Genomic DNA, 25,014 nt, shown 5'->3' on the forward strand with positions numbered 1-25,014 from the left:
ACTCAAAAACTTGGCCTTAGTGATCCATTGAGGCCTAGAAGTACAAAATCAGCCTTACCCCAAACTCAAGAGACAGACTTGTGGCCTACACAGACCATAGAGGGCTAAAGGCTAAAAAGAAAAGAAGATTACAAAAAGAGAGAGGGGAACTGCAAAAATTCCTGGCCTAAATGATGAAAACCATTTTCCGTTATATTTTATTTTTTTGTGTAATTTCAAGATAACAAAGTCAAAAAACAAAAGTGAAGACTAAAAGCAAACAGAGCAAACAATCTTAAATCATAAACAAAGCCAGAGTTCAGTGTACCAGCACTTAGCCCGACACATATAGACATATGGGAGGCACACTTATAAAAAACATCCATCCATCCATTTTCCAACCCGCTGAATCCGAACACAGGGTCACGGGGGTCTGCTGGAGCCAATCCCAGCCAACACAGGGCACAAGGCAGGAACCAATCCCGGGCAGGGTGCCAACCCACCGCAGGAGTTCAGTGTACTAAAAATAATATGAAAAAGTACACAAAATGAATTCCACAGATATGAGAGAGGGAGAGAGAGAGAGAAAGAGGAACAGCAGTAGTATCCACTAATGTCACAGTGAGGGTCTCAGTCCCTCAGCTACAATGTCAGGAACCCTTACCCCTTAGGTGCAACTAGGAGAGCTCAAGATAAAATTAAGGGCAAACTAACAAACATGAAAACCTAAGTGTAGAGAAAAAAGCTTTCATTAAAAAGGCAAAGCAATAGTTAAAAACCTAGCAGCAATAACAATGAATCAACTAATAATAACAAGTTCTATGAAGCATGCAAAGGAAAAGGTTTTTCACTTATGCTGAATATTGGATACTCAGAATAGCACTATCTTATATAGGTGGTATTTAATGGCAATATGGTATGTGATCTTAATGTTATGTGGCCGGTAATAGGCATAGGTATGCTCAGAAAATGGCAGTGACCATCAAAAAAGCAAAACACAAAATGGAATTGCCGGAATAATGTTAAAAATCCATATTACTAACCGAGAATGCTAAACCGGATGGACGCAGGGACATCCAGCCATGGGCCGTAGCCGCAAAAAGACGTACTGCGCAGGCGCCCCAAGAAATGTGGCTCCGCGAGAGGCGGCCGCAACCACAGAAAAAAGGAGTGAGCACAGAAAAAAGGAGTCAAAGAAATGAGGCGACGCACGAAACCCATTGCACACGAAACTAGCACACAAAAAAAAAAGAAGCCGCTCGCGCCCACCTGCAAGCCACCGCCCCCCCCCTACAGGCACCGGACAGGACACACACAAAGAGGACGATTCAACAAGCCCCTGGCACACAAAAAAAAAGAACCCAAAACCACCCCACCCACCCTACAAGCAACGGACGGGACACACACAAAGAGGAGGATTCAACAAGCCCCTGGCACACAAAAAGAAAGAAGACGCTCGCGCCCCACCAATCCCCCCACCCGCTCAGACGCCGCAAAAGCACACAGCGCGTCACGAATTCCATTGCACACGAAACGGGACCCACACAAACAGGAGGATTTAACAAGCTCCTAACGCACCAAAAAAAAGAAGCCGTGACCGCCACGCCAGGCCCATTAGAGACGAGACATGGCACACGAAACGTTCACAACAACGACAAATCAGACCCACAAACACACTAACATCAATAAGAAGTGACACCCAAAGCCCCATTTCTAAAGGAACCGTCCATATTAAACATACGTCATCTCAACACCTTCACACTAGGCAGCATAGGTGGATCTCCTTACAATAAACCACTATTAACCGTTCAACTGCAGAAAAGGCTCCATATTAACAGTGAGTGCGATCCTCCTTATTACTTATCCATATTTCGCATGCTGAGGAACAAACAAGTCATGAATACACGCTCACGGGTACAAAACGATTCGGCTCGGATAACGGGACCAAACACACGAACCCGCATAAAACAACAAAATACACGGCGGCGCATCTGCATTACATCCTACAATAGTTCATTTGATTTTGCATCTACCGGAGTAAATATCAGGTCACCAAAAGGCAATGGCCCATACTGCTTTCGCGTATGTGGACAAATATTACATCGCATTGGAACAGTGCACCCTGAAAAAAATCAAGAACGCAAATATGCACAAATCACGTCGGCACCTACAAAGCGCTTCTGAAACCGCGGAAGAAAAAATGTCTCGGCTCCAAAAACACATGTCACTCCTTATTCCAAATACCGGGCCCAATCACAGAAACATCGGTATCCACTATGACAATGCACAGTAACAATGCACATGACATCCGTCTTGCCACACTATTAATTATAGATGAATGTACAATGGCATCCAGTCACTTACTCAACACCATTGATACACTTCTACAAACGTTGATGAATAATAATATTCCCTTTGCGGGAAAGGTACTTTTATTAGGAGGAGATTTTATACAGTACTTAACTATTACTCCACTTACAATGCGCTCAGCTATTGTTCAGTCCACCTTAAAATACGTGGACAATTGGCATTGCGTTGATGAATAATAATATTCCCTTTGGAGTGAAGGTACTTTTATTAGGAGTAGATTTTAGACAGTGCTTACCTATTGCTCCAAAAGCCATTCGCTGAGATATTATTCAGTCCACCTTAAAATACGCGACGACGTCATATAAACAACACGAGACCGAACTACAATACATATACAGGCGCGAGACCTAATTGGTGATAATACGAAGAAACGAACAGTCCGCATATTAACAGTGAGTTCGATCCTACTTATTACTTATCCATATTCCTAACGATAAAGATCAAACAAGTCATCAATTCACAATCACGGATACAAAACTAGACGGCTCGAGTAACGGGACCACAAACACGAACCCGCATCAAACAAAAAAATTCAACTCGGCGCGCTTCTAAAACCGCGGAACAGAAAATGTTACGCGAACAATTGGCTTTGCTTTCTAAAGATACACTTGGTACAAAACATGCGATTTCCAGATCACGAATATAACAATTGGTTATTACAACTAGAACATTGTTCACTCACCAATACAGATGGACTTCACCCAGATATTATTACAATTCCTCAACCCTTCATCTGCGACGACTTACTTACGGAGATATTTGGAACAGTGGTCTCATTAGACCAAATGCCCCTTTTAACACAACGCACTATATAGTGTACAAAAAATATTAATGTTGATCACATTAATAACCAGGTCATTTCATTACTTCCTGGAGAGGCACGGCTCTTTCTATATTATTGTTATTTTATTAATTTTCATTGTAATCATTCCATACAAACAGATCAATTTATAACCCAACAAATTTGAAAACAAATCAAACCCCACCCCTGAGAAGGAGAGCTTAGCTAAAGGAAAATTTCTTTAAGCTTTTTAATAAGGCAACATTAGACAAAAGAAGGGGAGAAGTAAATATCTATATAAATAAGAGATGGAGAAGGGAGTTAAATGCAATAATAGTTATTTCTCTTATTCTAAAATAATATTGATTAAATCCTGCCATGTTTTGAAAAAATTTTGTACAGATCCTCTAACTGAAAATTAGATTTTTTCCAATTTCAAATAATATAAAACATCGGTTTCCCACTGACTTATAAGAGGAGAATTAGGCTCTTTCTAAGCTCTGACAAAGTTGACTCTGATGATGACAATGAACATCTAAATTTCCCCTTAGAATATTTGAACACTATTAACCCAGCCAGATTACCACAACACAATCTTAACCTTAAAAACGGAACAATCATGCTATTAAGAAACCTTAACACTAAACAGGTTTTATGCAATGGCACACGTTTAGTTGTCAACACCATGACACACAATGTTATTCAAGCGACAGTTCTTACAGGATCACATGCTAACAATACTGTTCTCATTCCTAGAATTGACCTTACGAGTTCTGACCTAGAATTACCTTTTACATTGAAACGCCGACACTTCCCCATTAAACCTCCATTTGCCATGACCATCAACAAATCACAAGGACAAACCATGGACAAGGTTGGCATCTACCTCTCTGAGCCCATTTTTGGACATGGACAACTTTATGTTGCCTTCTCACGTGTTCGACGTTCATCTGATGTTAAAGTTAAAGTTATAAATGCTCCATGCCAAGGAAGACTCATTCAAGGACAGGACACCATCTTTACTACTAATGTTGTGTACAAAGAAATATTCCAATAAACCATTACTCTGTGCCAAACACTCTATTTTTTGCTTTCTATATGCATCATCCACACCTGCACACTATTCTATATCTAATTCATACATCTCACTCTTTGTCATGCCCCAACGCCAGGGGTTGGCGAGCGAAGCGAGCAGGGGGCGGAGCCCCCTAGTCATAAATAACAAGAAAAACCATTCCAAAAATGAATCAGTCAAGACTGCTGGAGGCCAGAAATCCAGATTCCTAACAAAACAAGGGTCTATTTAACATTATTTGTAGATATATTATAGAAAGCCTGTTTTCGCTGTGAGTTGTTAATAGATTCTAATTTTAGGTTCTGTCATAACAGTCAATATTTGGATTTACGTCTGTTATGTGTATTGAGATTATTTTGAAATTGAAGCGTTAGTCTTTACCTGTGCTATTTTATTTTCCACACAAACATTACTATGTTGTTTGCCTACCCATGCAAAGTTGCTAGTCATATGAACCACATCGGCTTGACAACTGACTTCACAGCACCATGCCTATAAAACATGGTAGGTGCAGATAGCTTTGTTTTTGATTTTTTCAAATTTAAATAAAAAAATAAACTTCAAACTAGTAGTTTGGTTATACATAAGAATGTGGTATTAGTATTGGATAGGGCTTCTTTTGTTACATTTATTTTGACCTTGATTTTTGAGTCTTTGTTTTGTTTGACTTGCTCTATCAATTATGGTCTTTCTGGCTTGATTTGTTTCACCACTATTCTTTTGTGTGTTCCCTGAAATGCTATTCCCGGATTTTCTTATTTTCTATCTCATCATTTTCTTAGAATTCTAATGAATCTTAAAGCTCTGTATTTATAACATCTGTTAACTTATGGAGTAGAGAATGAAAAGATCAAATACAAATTAATAATAATTACAAATAGTTTCATTGCAAGATGGCACTAAAATATTGTAAAGTTCGACACTGAGTAACACATTAATACAATATATTAATTAGACTGGTCTAGTTAAAATAAACAAAAAAGAAACAAACAAAGAAAACAACAGAATAAAGTAAGGACAGAAAATCAACAGCTCAAGGAATACTGTCAACTATAGACTGTGTCTTTTTGTCATAATCATCACAGTGGTGCAGCTACCTTAAATTCTGGTAGGAATAAAATGCAATTAATAGCGTTATTGCCTTGCATTGCCAAGAATATACAATGTATTAGGAACATCACAGATGCTGGCTCTGTGTTTCTTGAAGTGTTTGTTTTCATTGCTAGAAAATTCTGACATTCAAAAAGTTGAGTTGTTCATGATGATCATTTCATTTCCAGTATGAAAAGGATGTTCAAAGAAATACTGTTGGGTGTCGAGCACTAGTTTAGGTTTAAGTTAGGGGCTGTATGTCTGGGTGAATAACTTTTACCTTCTTGGACTCAATTTTATTTTTTCCCATACCACTTAGTTTGTAGCAACTACAGGACACATTTTCTTAGAATCTCAATGGTGCACATCTCTCTGAATTCAATCTCTGAAAATGAGAGCATGTTATGAGTATAAATAGAGATTCACTCCTATTATACAGGTGCTGGTCATATAATTAGAATATCATGACAAAGTTGTTTTATTTCAGTAATTCCATTCAAAACGTGAAACTTGTATATTAGATTCATTCATTACACACAGACTGATGTATTTCAAATGTTTTTCTTTTAATGTTGATGATTATAACTGACAACTAATGAAAGTCCCAAATTCAGTATCTCGGAAAATTAGAGTATCAATTAAGACCAATGGAAAAAAAGGATTTTTAGAAATGTTGGCCAACTGAAAGGTATGAACATGAAAAGTATGAGCATGTACAGCACTCAATATTTAGTTGGGGCTCCTTTGGCCTGGATTACTGCAGCAATGCGGTGTGGCATGGAGTCGATCAGTCTGTGGCACTACTCAGGTGTTATGAGAGCCCATGTTGCTCTGATAGTGGCCTTCTGCTCTTCTGAATTGTTGCGTATGGCGTATTGCATCTTCCTCTTCACAATACCCCATAGATTTTCTATGGGGTTAAGGTCAGGCGAGTTTGCTAGCCAATCAAGAACAGAGCTTTGGCATTGTGTGCAGGTGCCAGGTCCTGTTGGAAAATGAAATCTGCATCTCCATAAAGTTTGCCAGCAGCAGGAAGCATGAAGTGCTCTAAAACTTCCTGGTAGATGTCTGCGTTGACCTTGGACCTCAGAAAACACAATGGATCAATACCAGCAGATGACATGGCACCCCAAACCATCACTGACTGTGGAATCTTTACACTGGACCTCACGCAACATGGATTCTGTGCCTCTCCTCTCTTCCTCCAGACTCTGGGACCTTGATTTCCAAAGGAAATGCAAAATTTACTTTCATCAGAGAACATAACTTTGGACCACTCAGCAGCAGTCCAGTCCGTTTTGTCTTTAGCCCAGGCGAGACGCTTCTGACGCTGTCTCTTGTTCAAGAGTGGCTTGACACAAGGAATGCGACAGCAGAAACCCATGTCTTGCATACGTCTGTGCGTGGTGGTTCTTGAAGCACTGACTCCAGCTGCAGTCCACTCTTTGTGAATCTCCCCCACATTTGTGAATGTGTTTTGTTTCACAATCCTCTCCAAGGTGCAGTTATCCCTATTGTTTGTACACTTTTTTCTACCACATCTTGTCCTTCCCTTCGCCTCTCTATTAATGTGCTTGGACACAGAGCTCTGTGAACAGCCAGCCTCTTTAGCAGTGACCTTTTGTGTCTTGCCCTCCTTGTGCAAGGTGTCAATGGTCGTCTTTTGGACAACTGTCAAGTCAGCAGTCTTCCCCATGATTGTGTAGCCTACAGAACTAGACTGAGAGACCATTTAAAGGCTTTTGCAGGTGTTTTGAGTTAATTAGCTGATTAGAGTGTGGCACCAGGTGTCTTCAGTATTGACCCTTTTCACAATATTCAAATTTTCCGAGATACTGAATTTGGGACTTTCATTAGTTGTCAGTTATAATCATCAACATTAAAAGAAATAAACATTTGAAATACATCGGTCTGTGTGTAATGAATGAATCTAATATACAAGTTTCACTTTTTGAATGGAATTACTGAAATTAATCAACTTTGTCATGATATTCTAATTTTATGACCAGCACCTGTATAATGTTTAAATGTACCTAAAACTTGACCATGTATTGTGTAAAAGTTAAATCACAAAGCCAGTTCAGGATGAGAATACCTTTATTGACACATAAGTGGAGCTACTCGGTACACTGAAAGATATGACTGACTTACAGATGGTGGTAACACTTCTTAAATACACTTGTCAATTACAAAAGTGCATGACTAGTTTAATTTGTCATGCCCTTGCTAATTACTGATAAACAGGACCTTTGGAGTCAGGAATCTGCTATACTAGATTGTACTTGTTTTCTTATCAATTCACACTAGTCCTTGCAGAGAAGTAGCAGCGTGACTGGGTCACAGATCAACAGGCTTTAATTAAAATGGTTTACAAGAGTGCTAAAATCAAAAGCTAACTGCCAACAAAGACAGACGTTATTGAATATAATTAGTATATAATCAAATAGTGAAAATCATGTTTATCAGTAAAAATGTACTTTCAGCACCTAACCATTTTGTTCCTCTAGAACAATAATAATCACATCATTTACTTCAAGCAACTGATTCAGGTAGGACTACATTAGTGTAAGGCAGTTCAAGTTGCAGGACAACATAACCAATATTAAGAGGGAGAACAGAGGTGCCTACTATGATTAGGATGAAACGTGGCATAAAGACTCGCATAGTACATTTAAAAATACAGTAGCATGATGGAATGATAATAACAAACATTAGATCAACAGAAGCTACTTTTAATCAGATTAGGCAAAAAGAAAGAGTTTTATTAAACCAGTCAGTATTCCATTCTAGTGTCCATCTGGGAGTAAAAACTGGCTCAGCCTCATAAAATATCATATTGGCCAGATCAGATATATCGTGAGAAGTGTCCAGAATGAAGGAGTAACATTTCTGTCATATCACCTTGCAGGTGCATCCCTGGGCTGCCAAAAGAATTTCCAGGGCCATATGATTTTGCAGAGTCACAATTCTTGAAGGGCCTCACAAACGACATTAGCCACGAGTAGTAGTGCATTGACCATTTCATGTATGTGTGCTCCAGCAGCAGGCCCAGAAATGTAAGGCAGAAAAATTGCTCTATACCACAGGCCATCACATATAGGAGTTATCTGACAAACTAAGATGGAAGAGTGTTTAACCTGAACAGAATGTGCAACAGGGCCTGAATAAACAGTCATATCAAGTAACAAATGGGCAAGGTAACACACCAGTCTGAAGGCAGCCACATAAAGTCATGATATCCATATCCAATGTAGGTGTTGTTAGGTGCCTCAGGTCTGTTGGCTAGCATAGCTATGATTTGTACCCCAAAAAAGTTGAAGAAGTGTCCAAAACCCCCATGGAAATGTGAGAATGCATTTAAGCACTTCTGGGTTTTTCCTACAGCAGCGGAGGTGGAAGAAATGTTCCTCACAAAACAGTGTTCAGGATGCACACCTTTAGATGTGAAGAAGTAAAATGGCCTGGTGCAACTGGTAAAGGTGCAATTTTACAGTCAAGGCAAAAACATAAGTTTTGGAAAAGTCCATAGGCATATTAGGAGAAGAACTCAGTCCAGTAGAGTTTCTGCAGGTTAAATTTACCTCTCTGGTATGGTTTGAGAGAAGAAGATTCTAGGTAGAAATGTTACTACTCCCTTTAAAATAGTCCCATCAATGAATAAACCAGCAGGATTTGATTATTCAATGTGATTTGTAATTATTGATTAAAAATAAAAAAAATTATTTAGGTTAGATATGTCGTTTTTTGATTAGTAATAATACTCTGATGTTACTGTAGGCATCAGAACATGCCTGTCCCTTCTGTTAAGGCCACAGGACACACACTTGGGATTTTCTCTCAAGGCTTACTTCTAGCATGGCTTCTCTGTCAGCCTAGGTCATTTCAGGAAGGTCCGCCTTCTTTCTTCCCTCTATTCCCGGAAGGAAGCTATAACTCAATGCTGGAAGTGGAAGCTGTTGCAATAAATGGTGGTCTACTTTCACTCAGTTAAGAGCTTAATTATATTTCTCTGGAGACAAAACTTTTTCCCAGCAGTAGGGTGCATGGACTCAGTCATGTCAATCAGGTCTCTATTGTAGTTTTTGCAATGTGCTAAAGATAAGTCATCTTCTGACATAAGAGTTTTCTCATTAGTAAACAATTTTGAAATGTTTCATCAAAAAGGGTTTGAAGTTCCTAATGGAGAAGACAGAGGGCACAACTTCTTGCATTAGTCATACCATGAGTAATTAATGGTTAATTATTTTTGGCACACGGCAGAGTTTAGTATAAATTTTATTTATTTACAGCTGCTATGCTACTGGTATCTAATTTGCCAACAGGCTTACAAGTAAGAGATGCTATTTTGGGAATCTCCCTTTCAAGTTTTTATATATTTTAAACATTTGTTACCTGTAAGATCTCTATGTAGCTGATTATGATACATTCTTACTTGTACTTTTACTTTCTAGCCTCTGGTCTGAAATCCTTCAATTTCCACTTTTCTTTATGTATCCCTTTTTCCACATTTACAGCATTTGTTATTAATAAAGCAGCACTCACTACCCTTCTGCTATTTATTTCCACTTTAGCAGTACACTTTTTGTCACTCTGTTCATTTTTTGTACTCAGACCACTCTTGAAGTGCTTGAAGTTTCCTTACTTACAGTTTTAATAAGCAGAAGTTTCACTGCTTTCTTAAATGCAAGCTTAGTTTTTGACAGTAATCTCAGTTGTATATTCTGTTATATTTTTTGCAGTATATTAACATTCACTACTACTGTACTGTATAAAATGCTGTCATAGTGCCATATTGTATATTGTGCAGTTAAATGTATATATTTTTGTCATGTATGACTGTAACACCAAGGGAATTTCCTAGCAACTACTTTTCCTGGCAATAAAGTTGAAAATTTACGTTCAAGTTCAAGCTGAATGTAATCTCTTTTGATTCTGTAATCTACTCTATCCATACCTGTACTTTCTGATTCCTCTTTTTTCAATTTATGATTTTGTAGATCCTGCATCACAACTCAGTCTATCCTGTAATTTTTATCTCTGCGTTGATTGCATGGTATCTTTAATTTTTATTTTTATACCACACCCATAGCAATATCCATTGAAATATCTTTGGTAATTAGTCCCATGTGAAGTGTATTGTAACTGCAGATATCTAGAAATTATCTGAACCCCTTTAGTTATATTTGCTGATGTATTTATTCCAGCTTCTGACCTTCACTCTTTGCACAGCAGTTCTCTTTTCTATCTTGATCCTTTGGATTCTAACCTTTATCGTTCGGTTGAAGTGTGCTCTGACCTTTGGATGCTGCTGTGCTGGTCTGGTCTTAGTATGTATTTACGCTAAAAAGACTAACTTTGGGGTTTATTGATGTTGTAGTCTGCTTCAGGGCTGCAGACTAGCAGCAGATCAAGACTAAGTCTAAGAGCAGTTGCAGTGTGCTTTTTGAAGTAGGAGAAGGGGAATAAAGTTTCATACCAATGTAGACCACCTTGTGAGCAGGTTTAATGGACTCAGTACAGTAGGTAGTGTTACATAACAAATTATGCACGCATCAGACAGGCTGAATCAAATATATTTAACTCATGACCACAGAACAAGACAAATGATGCAGGGAAATATTATATTGCATAATATAAGAAACAGAAAAATACAGATCAACACACATTTAACCATGATTAATCTTTATTAAAAAGACGCAGAGTCGGTGTCTCTAATTAATAAATAAATCATCCGTCCACTGGTTTGAACAATGTGCAACAAAGGATGATGCTAATTTCCTCCATATTGTATTATTTCAAATTGTCATGGAGGTATCTTGCAAGTGTTCTCCTGATTTGATCTGAGATCTCTCACACTATTTGCTCTACTGTCAAGTTTGTGCTGTGATAAGCCATTCTTTGCAAATATTATCCAGCCTGTGACTGGGTATTTTATACACTTTAGTGACTGTTGGATTGATTTGGTTATTAGCAAAAACTGGGTGCATAATGAATGAGAAGTATTAACTCTTTTTTTTATTATCTACATAATTGAGAAAATGAGTTACACCATTTACAGATTAAAACCCCCACAGGCTCCAGGGTGTCACATGAATATATTCACACTCTACAGTATGAACACTACATATAAAAATAAAACAAGCAGGGAGGGGTGGGGAGAATTTTAAGCCAGTGGACACTTGTACATTAGATCAAGGGTTGGCAATATAATGCATGAGTAACCAGGAACATGTATTGTGTGGAAGAGCTTGAAGTACTACTGAAACAAAAAATGCTGATGCTTTTGAGAGGGGGCAAGGCATTAGAAATTTTGTGACTACAGCTGCAACCCAGCTACTTTTAGGTAGGAGTGAAATTTCTAGGAAATAGTCTACAGGTCCATTAGTGACAGCAGATGAAATCTGAATGTGATTCTAATGTTCCAGTCTGGAGTTAAGGGGGGAATATTTTGGCAACGGTGATATTAACATCCTAACTGTTGAAAAATATTACCCAGTGCTCAATGTAGTAACCTGCAAAATATGAATAAATGTGATGTTACGATTGCTATAGACTCTCTTAACATATGACAGAATTAATCAATAGCACTTACCTATTTACCTTAAGAATGATAAAATAATACCTGCTGACTTGGATGATGTGCACGCATGGCAAGCGAGGGTGGGATGGTGTGGGATGAATTCAGTACAACATCCGCGTTACTTTTTTCTCGGTTATGCCAAAGTGTACACCCAGGTGACCCTGATGGTAGATCACCACCCACCCATGAGCTGCAAAGAGACACAAGATTGATTCTACCAATGTTTACCTTTTGTCATCATTACTTTCAGTATGCTTTACATAGATTTCAAGGACTTTTTTGATACTCAAACATGAATAATGACAGAGAGATTCATTTTGATGTATTGTAGCTTAACAACTTCAAATGTTTTTTATTAAGTTTACATGAGAATGTACCTTTTCCCTGCACCCTTTGAGAGGAATGTGCAGTTGCAAGTCTTTAATTGAGAGAGGTCTGTAAAGGTAAACACGAAGTGTTCAACAATTTCACTTGGCTTATCATTGAAGAGTTCTTTTGACAAAGCAATTTATCCTTCAAATGTATTACCTCTTGAATTTTTAGAACTGAGCAGACATCTTATTAAAAGAAACAAATAGCCTTCTTTATGCCTGTAACTGCAATTTTGTTTGTTATGAATTGTTTACTTTTAAAAAATGATGAGAATAATTAAAACAACTGGTCTTCGATGTCTGATTTTATTATTATTTATTAATATTCACTTACTAAGCCAGAAGGTGAGCAGATGTATTAATACTTACATTATCCATCCATCCATCCATTGTCCAACCCGCTGAACCCGAACACAGGGTCACGGGGGTCTGCTGGAGCCAATCCCAGCCAACACAGGGCACAAGGCAGGAAACAATCCTGGGCAGGGTGCCAACCCACCGCAGATACCTACATTAGCCTTTCTAAAAAACCTAAAATATTCAAATTCCTCAAAGCTTTCAATCTTTGAATGATTTTGTAAGAAAGATCAATATTTGTAGTATCTTTACAGTAGGAGTAAACATCAATGATATGTAGTTACTTTTTCAGAAAGGTTCCAAATATAGTGACAGCTGATCTACAGGTATACAAATGCTGTTTAAGCATAATCAAAGATAACATAAATTGAGAAGAATAAAAAGTCACTGGATATTTCAGCAAATCTCAGTGAGTATGGCTAACAAATCACTTTTCTACAGAGTTACATATTTCCCATTAGCCCATCCTGAAATGCATTCCAAGTACCAGATTTCTTAAGATATTCCCAAATTGTCTTGCCACTAACAATAGCTATATCGCACAAAACTAATGACAATGCTATTTGTGACATAATCCATCCATCCATTTTCCAACCCGCTGAATCCGAACACAGGGTCACGGGGGTCTGCTGGAGCCAATCCCAGCCAACACAGGGCACAAGGCAGGGAACCAATCCTGGGCAGGGTGCCAACCCACCGCAGATTTGTGACATAATTTATAATATATATAGATAAATGTATCTAAATAGTAAGGGGATAGTAAGCAGAATTAAATTTTTTGATTGACGACAGTAATATACCTAAAGATGAACTTGTATAATGGAAAAAATATTGTTTAATGCTTCTCAGTAATGCTGACGAGTAAGAAAAAAAATTCTATTCTTGACATTTTTTTTTCATACTTAGTACTTGACACTGACGAAGATGACGAAAATGAAGTTGGCGTGAGAGAGAAAAACTTAATCCGAAGAAACACAAAGGTGCCTCCTGAAATGAAGGTACAGTGGCACTGTTATTTTTTGCCTTTAAACTAATCAAATTTAGTACATTTTCAATGTTTTATTCCCTTTACATGTCTTCATGATTTGCATTGTGCTGCTTCTTTTAGTCTTTTTAAGTAGGACTGAAGTATGATCGAGCTGCCCTATGGGACATCCTGAGGGTTCACTGGATCCCCTCGAGGTTGCTGGATATCATGGCTGGCCTGTACACTAGTACTGTGAGTGCTGTGCAGAGTGGAGACAGGACCTCTGCGTTTTTCCCAGTTGATTCTAGGGTTTGTCAGGGGTGTGTTCTTGCTCCTACTCTGTTCAATGCTTGTATGGACTGGGTGTTGGGCACGGTCGTGGGGTCCAGAGGCTGTGGGGCATCTTTTGGTGAAGAAAGGTTCACAAATCTTGACTTTGCTGACGATGCTGTGATCTTCATGGAGTCAATGGAGGCTCTGATCGGGGCGCTTGAGAGACTGAGCGAGCAGTCTGAGTGTCTGGACTTGCGAGTGTCCTGGATAAAAACCAAGATCTAGGCCTTTAATTACCTCTTAGGCACTGCCATCAGCAGTATGTCTGTCTGTGGAGAGAGAGTGTTGACCTTGTCGAGAGATTTACTTACTTTGGCAGAGACATTCATGTCTCTGGTGACTCTTCCTATAAAGCCATTAGAAGAATTGGGAGAGCATGAGGGGTCATGAGGTTGCAGGAAAGGGGTGTGTGGCACTCCCAATACCTATGCAAAAGGACGAAGGTCCAAGTCTTTAGAGTCCTGGTGCTTCCTGTCTTGCTATATGGTTGCGAGAAATGGACGCTAACCAGTTACCTGAGATGAAGACTGGACTCCTTTGGTACTGTGTCTCTCCAGAAAATCCTTGGGTACCGTTGGTTTGACTTTGTGGCTGGACCCGACCAAGGGGTAGCCCACGTAACACCTGGCTGTGGCAGATAGAGGGTCATTTCCGGAGGGTGGGACTAGACCGCGTGTCTGCCTGGAGGGTTACAAACTGGGATCCCGAGTTGTTTCGTTGAGTAGTGGGTGCAGCAACACACTGTACCAGTGCATGCACCCCAACTTGACTTGACTTGAAGTGTGACAAGGTCCCTCTTCATTTATATTTAATCTCTGCAGCACAGTATGCACATGATAATTGTATAAGTGCTGTCAAGCAGCAACACAGAATGGGTCAAAAGAGTAGGCTACTGAAGTTAACTCCTAATAGTGGCTCACTCAAGCTTATGCCCATTTTAGATAAGTTAACAACAACTGTGACTGTATCATCCAAAAACCCTGAAGTTTTCATATTTTAGTAAAGGATATATACTTTTCTGACCCATGGAGATTTCTCCACTCTTAAACTAGAAGTATTTAATGTCAGGAAATTTTGTGCTCTGTATTTTATGTGCACGGGACCTCAGTTCTTATAAATCTGCCAACAGACGGATATTGACTTTTATCTACTTACTAGTCATTTAGCCCGTTATAATAACGGGCGCTAGAACAGTAGTGCATAAACATTAGTAGGAACAGTCTATATTAAATGGCAAGGGACTTTGACCTCATTCTTTTTGTTGGTCGTATTTTTCTTTCTTTCAGCCTTTCTTTTGTTGATGTTTACTTGCTGAGCTGACCGTTCTTCGTGGGCTGCCGCCGTGTATTGTGTGTCTTTAATTTTCTGTGACAGTAATACTGTTTTGTACGGCTCTATTCAATAAGGGCGCGTAGATAATTTAGTTCAAATGGCTCTGAAATATGTGAAGAGCAACAGGTGCAGATCTTTATTTACGCGCGCCTTTATTCGCTGCGCCCAATTGAGGTCGTCCTTTTGAGGCTTGCCTTTTTGTGCGCGCCCTTATTGAAGGATGCCTGTGCACGCCCTTATTGAAGGATACCGTCTTGTACGTCCGTAATATACGTCCGTAATATACCTTTAATTTTCTCTGGCGGTAATACAGGCGTGTGCGTCGGTAATATGCCTTTAATCTCCTCTGACAGTAATACTGGCTTGTATGTGGCTATAATATGCGTCACTGTATTGTGTACCTTTAATTTCCTCTCGCAGTATTTCCGTAAAACGCCTCTAACTTTCTCTGACAGTAATATCGCGCATAGCACCGTGCCCCGCGCATGCGCACTTCACCAGAAGATACCCACACACGGACACCTGGACGCACATAGGGATTTTATATATATAAATATAGACAAATGGACCTCCTGAAGAAAACTACTTGAGTTTGGTCAGATGTAGGGAAGGGAAAAGAGTCCAAAATTAGTCACATCAGCCTAGCCCTTTAAATAAATCTGTTTGAGATCAGGATATGATGTCCCCTGCCTCAAGCCAAATAAAAGAATGAAAGAAGGCACTGTTTTTGATACAGGACCTTTTTGGCTGCAGTAATATTGTAGCATTAGTAGTAACAGTAATTTAAATAAAATATCTTTGAAACTAGAAGGAACTTACTTAAACATGAAAGGAATAATCAACTATAAAGCATCTATTCCATTTGTCTTTTTTGGTATTGAAAAGGAGATTCTCAAAAGTGGACTGATTTCTAGTTAATAACTACTCCAGTATCTGTCACTTGTACAGTAGATGTGAATAAATAATTTGAACAAAGGATAGGAAAACTGAATTTAAAGGAGTAGCAATATTGTTATATTTGTTAGTGCAAACTAGGTTGAAATTACTAGGGATCATTTCTTTTAATTGCATTCATTTTCATTCATTCAGTAGAGTGTGTATGCTGCTGGCAATATGCAGCATATAAGAAAAAGAATGCTAAAAAAGATAAAAAAAAAAAAACTGTATATCACACTTGTAGGCCAATGTGATGGAATACAGGGGAGACAACTTATGAGGGGTACATGGTCCAACAATACATTAAGTGACAGCATCCCTGAGCAATGCTACCAGTACAAAAACCCAGAAGGCATGCTGGGAACTGTAGTCCCATGGGGCAGCCTTGTTGGGTTCCATAGGTGCTGCAGAAATCTGTGATCCCCAAGTCTAAGATAAAAGTAGCTGCTTGACCTCATCCAGGCGAGTTGGAGTCGGGTGGAAAATGGACAAAGCTCACCTGAAGGAGTAGAAAGAGAAAGAAAAGAGAGAAAAAGAAAATTGTGCTTGTGTTTACTAGTGCAAAGAAGCATTTTGTTAAGGTCCTTTATTATAAAAAAACATTTATTTGAACTCAGGACTTGTGTTGTTGTGGTTGTGTCTGGGGTTTGAGGTGCTGTTATGCCCCCTACTGGTCACTACATATATATATCGTGATAGTGAAATTAATTATTTATTTATTTATTTATTTTTATCAACCTAGTCTGCATTATGACTGGGACATTTCCTAAAATAGGAAATTAAGGGTTGTGAATCAGAACTAACAAGCTAACTACTTAAAAATTTGGTTAAAGCAAAAACCTGCAGCCACTGTGGACCTCCAGAACTGGAGTTGAGTACCCTTGCTCTATAAAGACAAGAGCTCCTTTCTAGCTGTGGAAATTACCAAGGATTACATTAAATGGTATCATCTGAATACGTGTGTCATGATATGATAATATTTCAATTTTTTTTGCAATATATTAAGTATTGTGGTTCAATTTTGTGATATATTTCAGTTTATACTTGCTCTGTTTCACTAAAGTTAAAGTTGAAATTGTATCCCAATAGGCAAAAATGTCAATCTGTGTCAGAGAAACAGTCCATACTACATTTAATTGATTTAAAGTACCTGAGTATTTTCTACAGTAAGGCAGGGAATATAAAGTCACTGTACATACTGTAACACAGACACTGGTCCGTAAATCTGACCTTTTTAATGGGTGAGCCTTTCGTGAATGTGCTCCTCTGTTTGTAGTTGAGCTGTTAACCAATAATTGACATTCTAATATTTCATATTTTCAAATATTGAAATGCATTATACAAATGTACATTTATACTTATTTGCTCTCAGATGTTTGCTGCAGCTCAGGTGAAAATGAACTTTAGCCGCTCAGCTCAGCACAGGAGCACTCAATGCCAGATGAGGAGTTTGTATATGTGCAAATGCATGGAGCAGATTCAGCTGAGATTTCTGGCTTCTCTGCTTTGTCGTTGATTAGATTAGTTTATGAATTCTAAATTCACTATAAATTAGCCTTCACACATTCCTGTCAACTGGAGCTGAGGAAACAGTTCTAGTAAATAATTTTAATGTGACATTGCTTACAGATTGCGCATTGTCATTTCTTATTAAGCTCTTTCTTTTCCATATCTTTGTGAAATTCAAAAGCATGATGTAAATGTGAGCAGAGCTTTTGTTATAGAAACCTGCTAACATTTTTAGGATGCAGTCTGTCAGAGTTTAAACAACAATGCACTTTCTATCTTTTACATGACATCCTGATCAATAGGAATTTACTTTGTTAACCATTAATAGTAACATGCATTCTTTTATCATTCCAACAGATTGTATACTGCAAATGTTAGCACTACCATACAGGTTCCCATGGCTATGCAGAAAAATAAATAATAAAATCACAACAGTTTCCCTCAGTGCAATGAGCATATATGTACGACAATTAAAAATATTGCAATACTTGATTATATTGATTTTTTTCTATCACCTTTTCATTGTTCATTGATAAAACCCAGGAACCTTAACTAATAAAACACAAAAATGAATTAGCTAATTTCCACATACCTAGACAATCCAATTATCTGAAAGAGCTGAAATAGTTCCAGTCAAAGTGTAGGTCATGAAAGTTCCGCAAATAGCCTCATCGTTTTTTTTGATAGATATAAACTGCTGAGAAGTAGTGGTCAAGCGCTGTGTTTACTCCAAGGTTTTCCTGACATATATTTATATATATTTGCACACTGTAAATTATATTTACACATTTGAGAAATAAGAAAGGCCATGGATGAGAAACTGATAATAGCAGAGTCAAATACAAAGATAGTAAAGTTACAATGATGCATACTTCAGCACGCAAAGCTCCATTTCCAGCAGACCAGCACAGCATGCTATCTATTAGGAATAGACTAGTAAATGTCTCCACCAAAATGAAAGATCGGGAGAATAGCAAAGGGTGTCCTTAAAAGGAAAATATGTCTTGGTCAGAACAAGGTTAGGTCAGACAAAACCAGGGAGAAAATTAAAGAGATAAAAGAGAACTGAAGTCAGAGAAAAAGTAGAGTTTTCATGAGAATAACTCCAACCAAAAACTCAATCACATGCAGTATTCTTTTGTGGATTTTTCCTAATGGTAGGGTGAACTGAATGCCCATTTTCCCAGCTTAAGTATGTCACCATGTGATGATGTTATGCATTGCCTTAACATCAATTACGTAGAAACACTTGGCGTAGTGGCAGGCAAATAACTTAGCCATGGAACTTGAAAAATATTGTAAAATTGCATTATGAATTATCCAAAAAAAAATTACCACACTACCATAACAATAAAATTAAATAAACAACGCAGAAAAGAAATAATGAGGAAAAAAAGTAGCAAAGGTAAAAGTAATGATAATCACAACAGTACCCAACTCTTAAAGTAAGATCACCAAATATCATCAGGCTAGACCAAAGATGTACAATCATGCTCAACATTACTGGAATGAGAATTATGAAATGCTTGAATATCAGATACTGGTACCCACGATTTTCTCTCAGGACCATAATGTTTCCAGTAAAAGGGTATTGAACTCTGGCACCTCACTTTTGAAATCAATGATTTTCTGAATTTTGTATTCCAAATCTCTTCTGAAACAAGCCCAAAAAGCCACAGGATCCATCTTTTTAATTATTTTATAGGGTCCAAAAAGCAAAGAGTAAGTTAAAGAGATATCCTCAGGATATCCTGAGTTGCGAGTCCATTTTCCCAAGTTTATACTAAGGAGGAATTTCTCTCTTTCTATTGGAGGCATTTTTGGTAGTTGCTCCAGGTGACAGACTTTCTGGAGATATTAAATAGTCAGTCCAAGTGGTCTAATCTTGTTCCATGAAACATCAAAGATATTTTCCATGATTAATTCTTTCTGTCTCATTACTTTGCATATCTATCCAAAACCGAGACATAAATAAAGAACCCTAGTTGTAAAAAATACTTTCAGGGAACCCATGTAACCTAAAATACTCTTGGATGAAAATGTGAACAAATTCTGAAGCTGTAAAATTGTTTTTAGGCAATAAAATGGGCTGCCTTGCAAAATCTGCCACTTGAGCTTTAGCAACTGAATCCAAACTGTACGTCTACAGCAGGTTAATGGAATATATTTGAATTTTCTTTTACAAACTCTTGAAATATATATGTACAAGGATGATTACTCAGAGCAGATGCCCAATTCAGTAGCTTATCAACTAGGAACAAAACTACAAAAGCAACCTTTAAATACCATTATCCATCAATCTGTCGATTACAAGTTCAAAGTTACAGACCAAAGATCAATTGACATTGCTTTATAAGCCCTCAAAATTCTTTTGATTCCCATTTAAACTTTCTAGTGGAAATGTTTTCCTAGGAAATGTGAAACCCTAGCACAGAGGAAGACATTTTACCATGTTTCCCCGAAAATAAGACCTACTCCGAAAATAAACCCTAGCATGATTTTCAGGCTGCTCTGTAATATAAGCCCTACCCCAAAAATAAGCCCTAGTCAAGATCGTCAGCTGAAAAGTAAGGAGCCTAAGGCCAGGTTTATACTTCACACAATGTGACGAGTGTGCCTGAAACATCCATTAAAATCCAAGGACACCTTGCCACAATATCTCTGAAAAGGATGTTTAATGATTACATACATCAATTCAGGGATGTAAGACAGAAACAAAATCCCTGGACGGGGCATCAGCTCATCGCAAGGTGAACACAAGCATACAAATGCACTAGTGTCATTGTAGCTTCACCAAATCCCCAAACCTTCATGTCTTTGGATGGAAAACTGAGCCCACTGTGGAAACCCACCAGGAAAACATACAAACTCCAGGCAGGGATCACAAGGGACGTGACTCCCTGCGAGACAGCAGCGCTACCACTCTGCCACCATGCCACCCCATATGTGTAACTATTAACAGTATTTATATTTTTGAAGAAAAGCGCACGTGTTCTCTTATTTGTACCTTTTGTGAAAGTGTTTCTTTGATATATGGACTTCAGGCTTCATACGTTATATAGTTTATGCCTACATTTTGTCATTTACTATTAGAATATGAAAAACGTTTCTGTTTTAAGAATGTGTTTGCACAGCCTACTATACTGTAGAAACGGAACACACGTGAAATGCGTGTATTCCAAATAACGCTCGAATTATTTCCACTGTAAAACTCCACTTCAATCCCAAATAATCAAATCAAGGCAAGGCATGAGCTAGGAGTTCATACTAAGTCGGTGGGGGGATGGAATAGCTGGCTGCTAGTAGCTTTTGTTTATCATCACATTTAGATGACAAAAGACTCTGGCGGAGATGTGCAAACGGCTTTAACATGCGATTTAAGGTGGGACGGATTTACGAGTTTTTTCGTAGGCTCTGGTAATTCTAGTGTTAAACAAAGTTAACGATTTACCTGTAAATGTAACATACAGTACATATTGTAATGCATTTGATCGTGAAAGTGATATCAAGTATAAATCTAAGTATTCTAAATGTGCAGAGAGCCGGAATATCATAAATTTAATGTTTTCTGTGTGGCTATCTATTGCTGCTTGCTGCTGCTATCACATCAGGAGGAAACCCCAGAAGCGCGTTGTGATTATCAACTGGGTTGGTTTTAAGATGATGTTTATGATGGTCTACTTTAATGATAAAGTAAACTACGCGGTTAAAGTGGACATTTTGAGTTTAAAGCCAAAATTTCCACTTTAATCACAAAATAGACATTTTCATTATGCCCTAATTTTTTTCTCTGTGGCTCAAATACGCTGCTGTATATTCTAATGATATTGTAAGGTTAAAAAAAAAGACGGCACAGAAGATGGTATGTGTTTGGGGAATATGCGACACTTGAATATAAAATCAACATGAATACATTTGTATGTCGCCATTTTGCTTCACCACATGGAACAATTCATCAAACATCGAAGCAGGCACATCGATCTGCAAAGTGGCTGGAGTAGCAAGAAATTCAGGCTAGAATTCGGGGTTTGAATATGGAGAGTTATGGCAATATTCCAGAAGAAGATTACATGATTGTATTTGGATAAACATATATTGTTGTACATGAATAAATGTAAGGTATCCCCTGAAAATAAGCCCTAGTGCATCTTTTGGAGGAAAAATTAATATAAGACCCAGTCTTATTTTCGGGGAAACACGGTATCTACTGTTATAAAATTCTGTCTCAACTTGATGAAATGAGGCTGATAACTTGCAAATTTGATTTTTTGTAAATGTTTTATATTTCCGAGAAAATTCCTAAAAATAACTTATTCTCCTTCTGCATACTTTTTAACTTTTCAAAACACATACATCTGCGATTGTTTGGGAAAATATTTTCAGCAAGAAACGTATTGACCTAGTTGCATAGGTATCATATCTCTCGAAGCCTTTACGACCAGTTTACTTGCCTTAGAGTTCATGTGTCTTATGTGACCCAGTAATTATTTTAGACCTTAACCTTAGAATTTGGCACGTCAATCTTCCCAGAAAACACTCCTCTGGCTTTAATCATGCCTTCAACCTAACAATTTATTTTATTAATAGAGGATAACCTGCTCATGTAAAAGAAGCCAACAGCATTTGTTCTTAAGTTTATTAAGGGCTGATATCCTTAACTGTTGCCTTCATCATTTTATCCTTTTTCTTAAAAATTACAAAGCTTCACAAGGGTAGTATCTCTATGCTGTCCCATTGCTTCCAATAGTGTGCAGCCCTAGATTTTGTCAATTTTGGGAATGGGTCCTTCCAATTAAATTTTAAAATAGTTAAAGAAAGGTAGATGATGACAAAATGTGCTTCTGATTGGTTTCTGCATAACATGGCCTATTTCAGTTCAAACTATACACATACATCTGTCACGAGGCTGACACTACCCAAAAATGTACCTTGTTTGTGATGTCCATATCGTGAGTGAAGTCGTACTTCAACCATCTTCACTGGGTTGCATGTTTTGAAAATATCGTGTGCCTAGACCTAAATCTTTATTTATCAATCAGACACTCTTGGATTCATAATAATCCCCAATCCTCTAACAGCTCTTTTTGAAGTAATACCTGATGGGAAACATCTTCTTAATGAACAATCAATGCTGATAACTTACACTCACACATGATAATTTGTTGCCTTATATTGTTCACCTGGAAGAATCCTAATCCATCAACCATAAAGCAATGGTGAAAAGAATGACTTGTTTTACTTAAAACTGAAAAAAAATCAAATTTACTTAATAAGGAACAGTACAAAATTTGTTTGGAATCTTTCAGTTAATTATTTATATTGTCCTCAAATAATTAAGCATGGTGAATCTCTACTAACCTTTTGAGTGCCAGACTATCTTTGAGCATTTACTTCATATTAGATCTTAAAGGACTATCTGATAATCTACATACGATGCAGCAGTTTATGTCTTTGAGAGTTTTAGCTTATTCATTTTAAAGCAATCTTTAAAATCAATGCAATTGGTTTTTAAAAAGTACATGGCTTCATATTGCTCAAAATGAACTATACCTGTGAACTTATTGTCTGTGTTACTTACCTAGTAAATTTATTGAGTTTGCTACCATGATTCTGCCACTTTAAAAATCAGTAGAATAGATTATAATAACTTGGCATTTTACCTCACTGATTTCCCTTTTTTGGATTACTTAATAAAAACATGCTTAGTATTAACTATTTTTACCAAATTATCCAGTTATTTTGAGAGAATAGCTAAAATATTGAATGCTTTTAACTCTTAGTTAAGAACAACGCCTGCTTTTATTATTGATTTTTTATTATTCAGCAAAAGTGTTTCAAGAAACACTATTCGGGGTCCTTTATACCAACATCAATACATCTGAATAATGCCTCGCTGTGACTGTGATTGCCACGTCATAAGTTTTCTTTTCTTTCTTTTTAAAATGTTCTTCCTTTTTAGTCATTTTGATGTGTCTACATACCATATTGTGTGTGTACATTTATCTATCTATATATTTATTTATTTACAGAGGTTCTCGAAAAGCCCAATTTCCCCCTAGGGACAAACAAAGATCTATCTATCTATCTATCTATCTATCTATCTATCTATCTATCTATCTATCTATCTATCTATCTATCTATCTATCTATCTATCTTTGAGAGTGACTCTGCAGAACTGTGGTTTCCCACCAATGTTTTAAAAATCTTGTTCTGTTTTGTTTGCTCAGCTCTGTCAAATGTCCATTATTAGACATATGTGATATATTACTGCATATAATGAACTGATCTGTCACTCATTATTCTGAATTATGGTCCTTTTTCTTTATTTTTAGTACGCTATTCATTTTGCAGCTCCAAAAGCTTTATAATATGTTTAGCCATATGCTAACCCACCCCAATGATCTATTTCAATTATGTGTAACTGTGCCATCCCACTTGTTTCATAATGAACTTTACTGCGGATGAATAATAAGTCCTCATCAAGCAAACAGGAAAATGCAAGTTAACAATTTTAATCTTATGAGACACGACACTTTAAAATTCTGTTCATTATGGACAAGCCATTCTGATAATGAAAGAAACAGCTATAAAACAATATGAGAATGAAGCTGATGCACATTGTCTGTGTTATGCTTTAAAACTAGCCATTTGTGTAATTTTATAGTCTAAATCTAACAAAAAAGTAAATCATCCACATCAACACCTAATATCAAGCTGTATTTGTTTCTTGAACGTGATTATCCCAAAATATCCTATTTTTTGTTTTAAAATGTCGATATGTCCTCTTAACTTTTGGGTTAGGGTGACTTTACTTATAAGGCACACAATAAGAACAAAATAAAAGAACAAGTTAGGAACAAGCTGTTCAGCCCACTGCACCTTTTTGTTCCCAACCAGAATCCCACTGAGTCTTAAAAGCATCAAATGGGCTCCTTTGCATAGCTTACCAGCAAAATCATTTCTTGTGACAACAGTTTTAGGAATAAAATATTATTTGCTGGCATCTATTCAAAATCTGTTTTAGACAGGACCCAACTGCAGTTAAACTGTAAAATATGTATACATTTTTAACTTTATCTATTATAATTTTTAAAGCACTCAATAACCCAATATTAGAATAAGAATTTGATGAAAAAAATGAATAAATTAAGGCTTATTTTAATTGTATCTGCTGGTTCTCAGCAGATAAGGCGAATCTTCTCATTATGAGTGATGAACGTGCAGGTAGCTTTGAAATACACATGTAGAAAATCATTCAAAATATATGCAGGGTAAAGTATGTTCATGAAATTACTGGTACACAAGTGACATGCTGTCTTTAGTCCTCTTCTT

General features: G+C 37.4%; 1 protein-coding gene across 1 annotated transcript in view; it reads left to right on the top strand.

Moving 5' to 3' along the window:
* LOC114645279 (uncharacterized) overlaps positions 1-25,014 on the top strand; it is a 593,479-nt gene that overhangs the window by 320,601 nt on the left and 247,864 nt on the right. The window contains exon 8 of the mRNA XM_051922489.1: positions 13,512-13,603. Within this exon, the coding sequence (XP_051778449.1) occupies positions 13,512-13,603 (92 nt within the window). The remainder of the gene's footprint in view (positions 1-13,511; positions 13,604-25,014) is intronic.

Source organism: Erpetoichthys calabaricus, chromosome 2, assembly GCF_900747795.2.
Source record: "Erpetoichthys calabaricus chromosome 2, fErpCal1.3, whole genome shotgun sequence".
NCBI classification, from domain to species: Eukaryota; Metazoa; Chordata; class Cladistia; order Polypteriformes; family Polypteridae; genus Erpetoichthys; species Erpetoichthys calabaricus.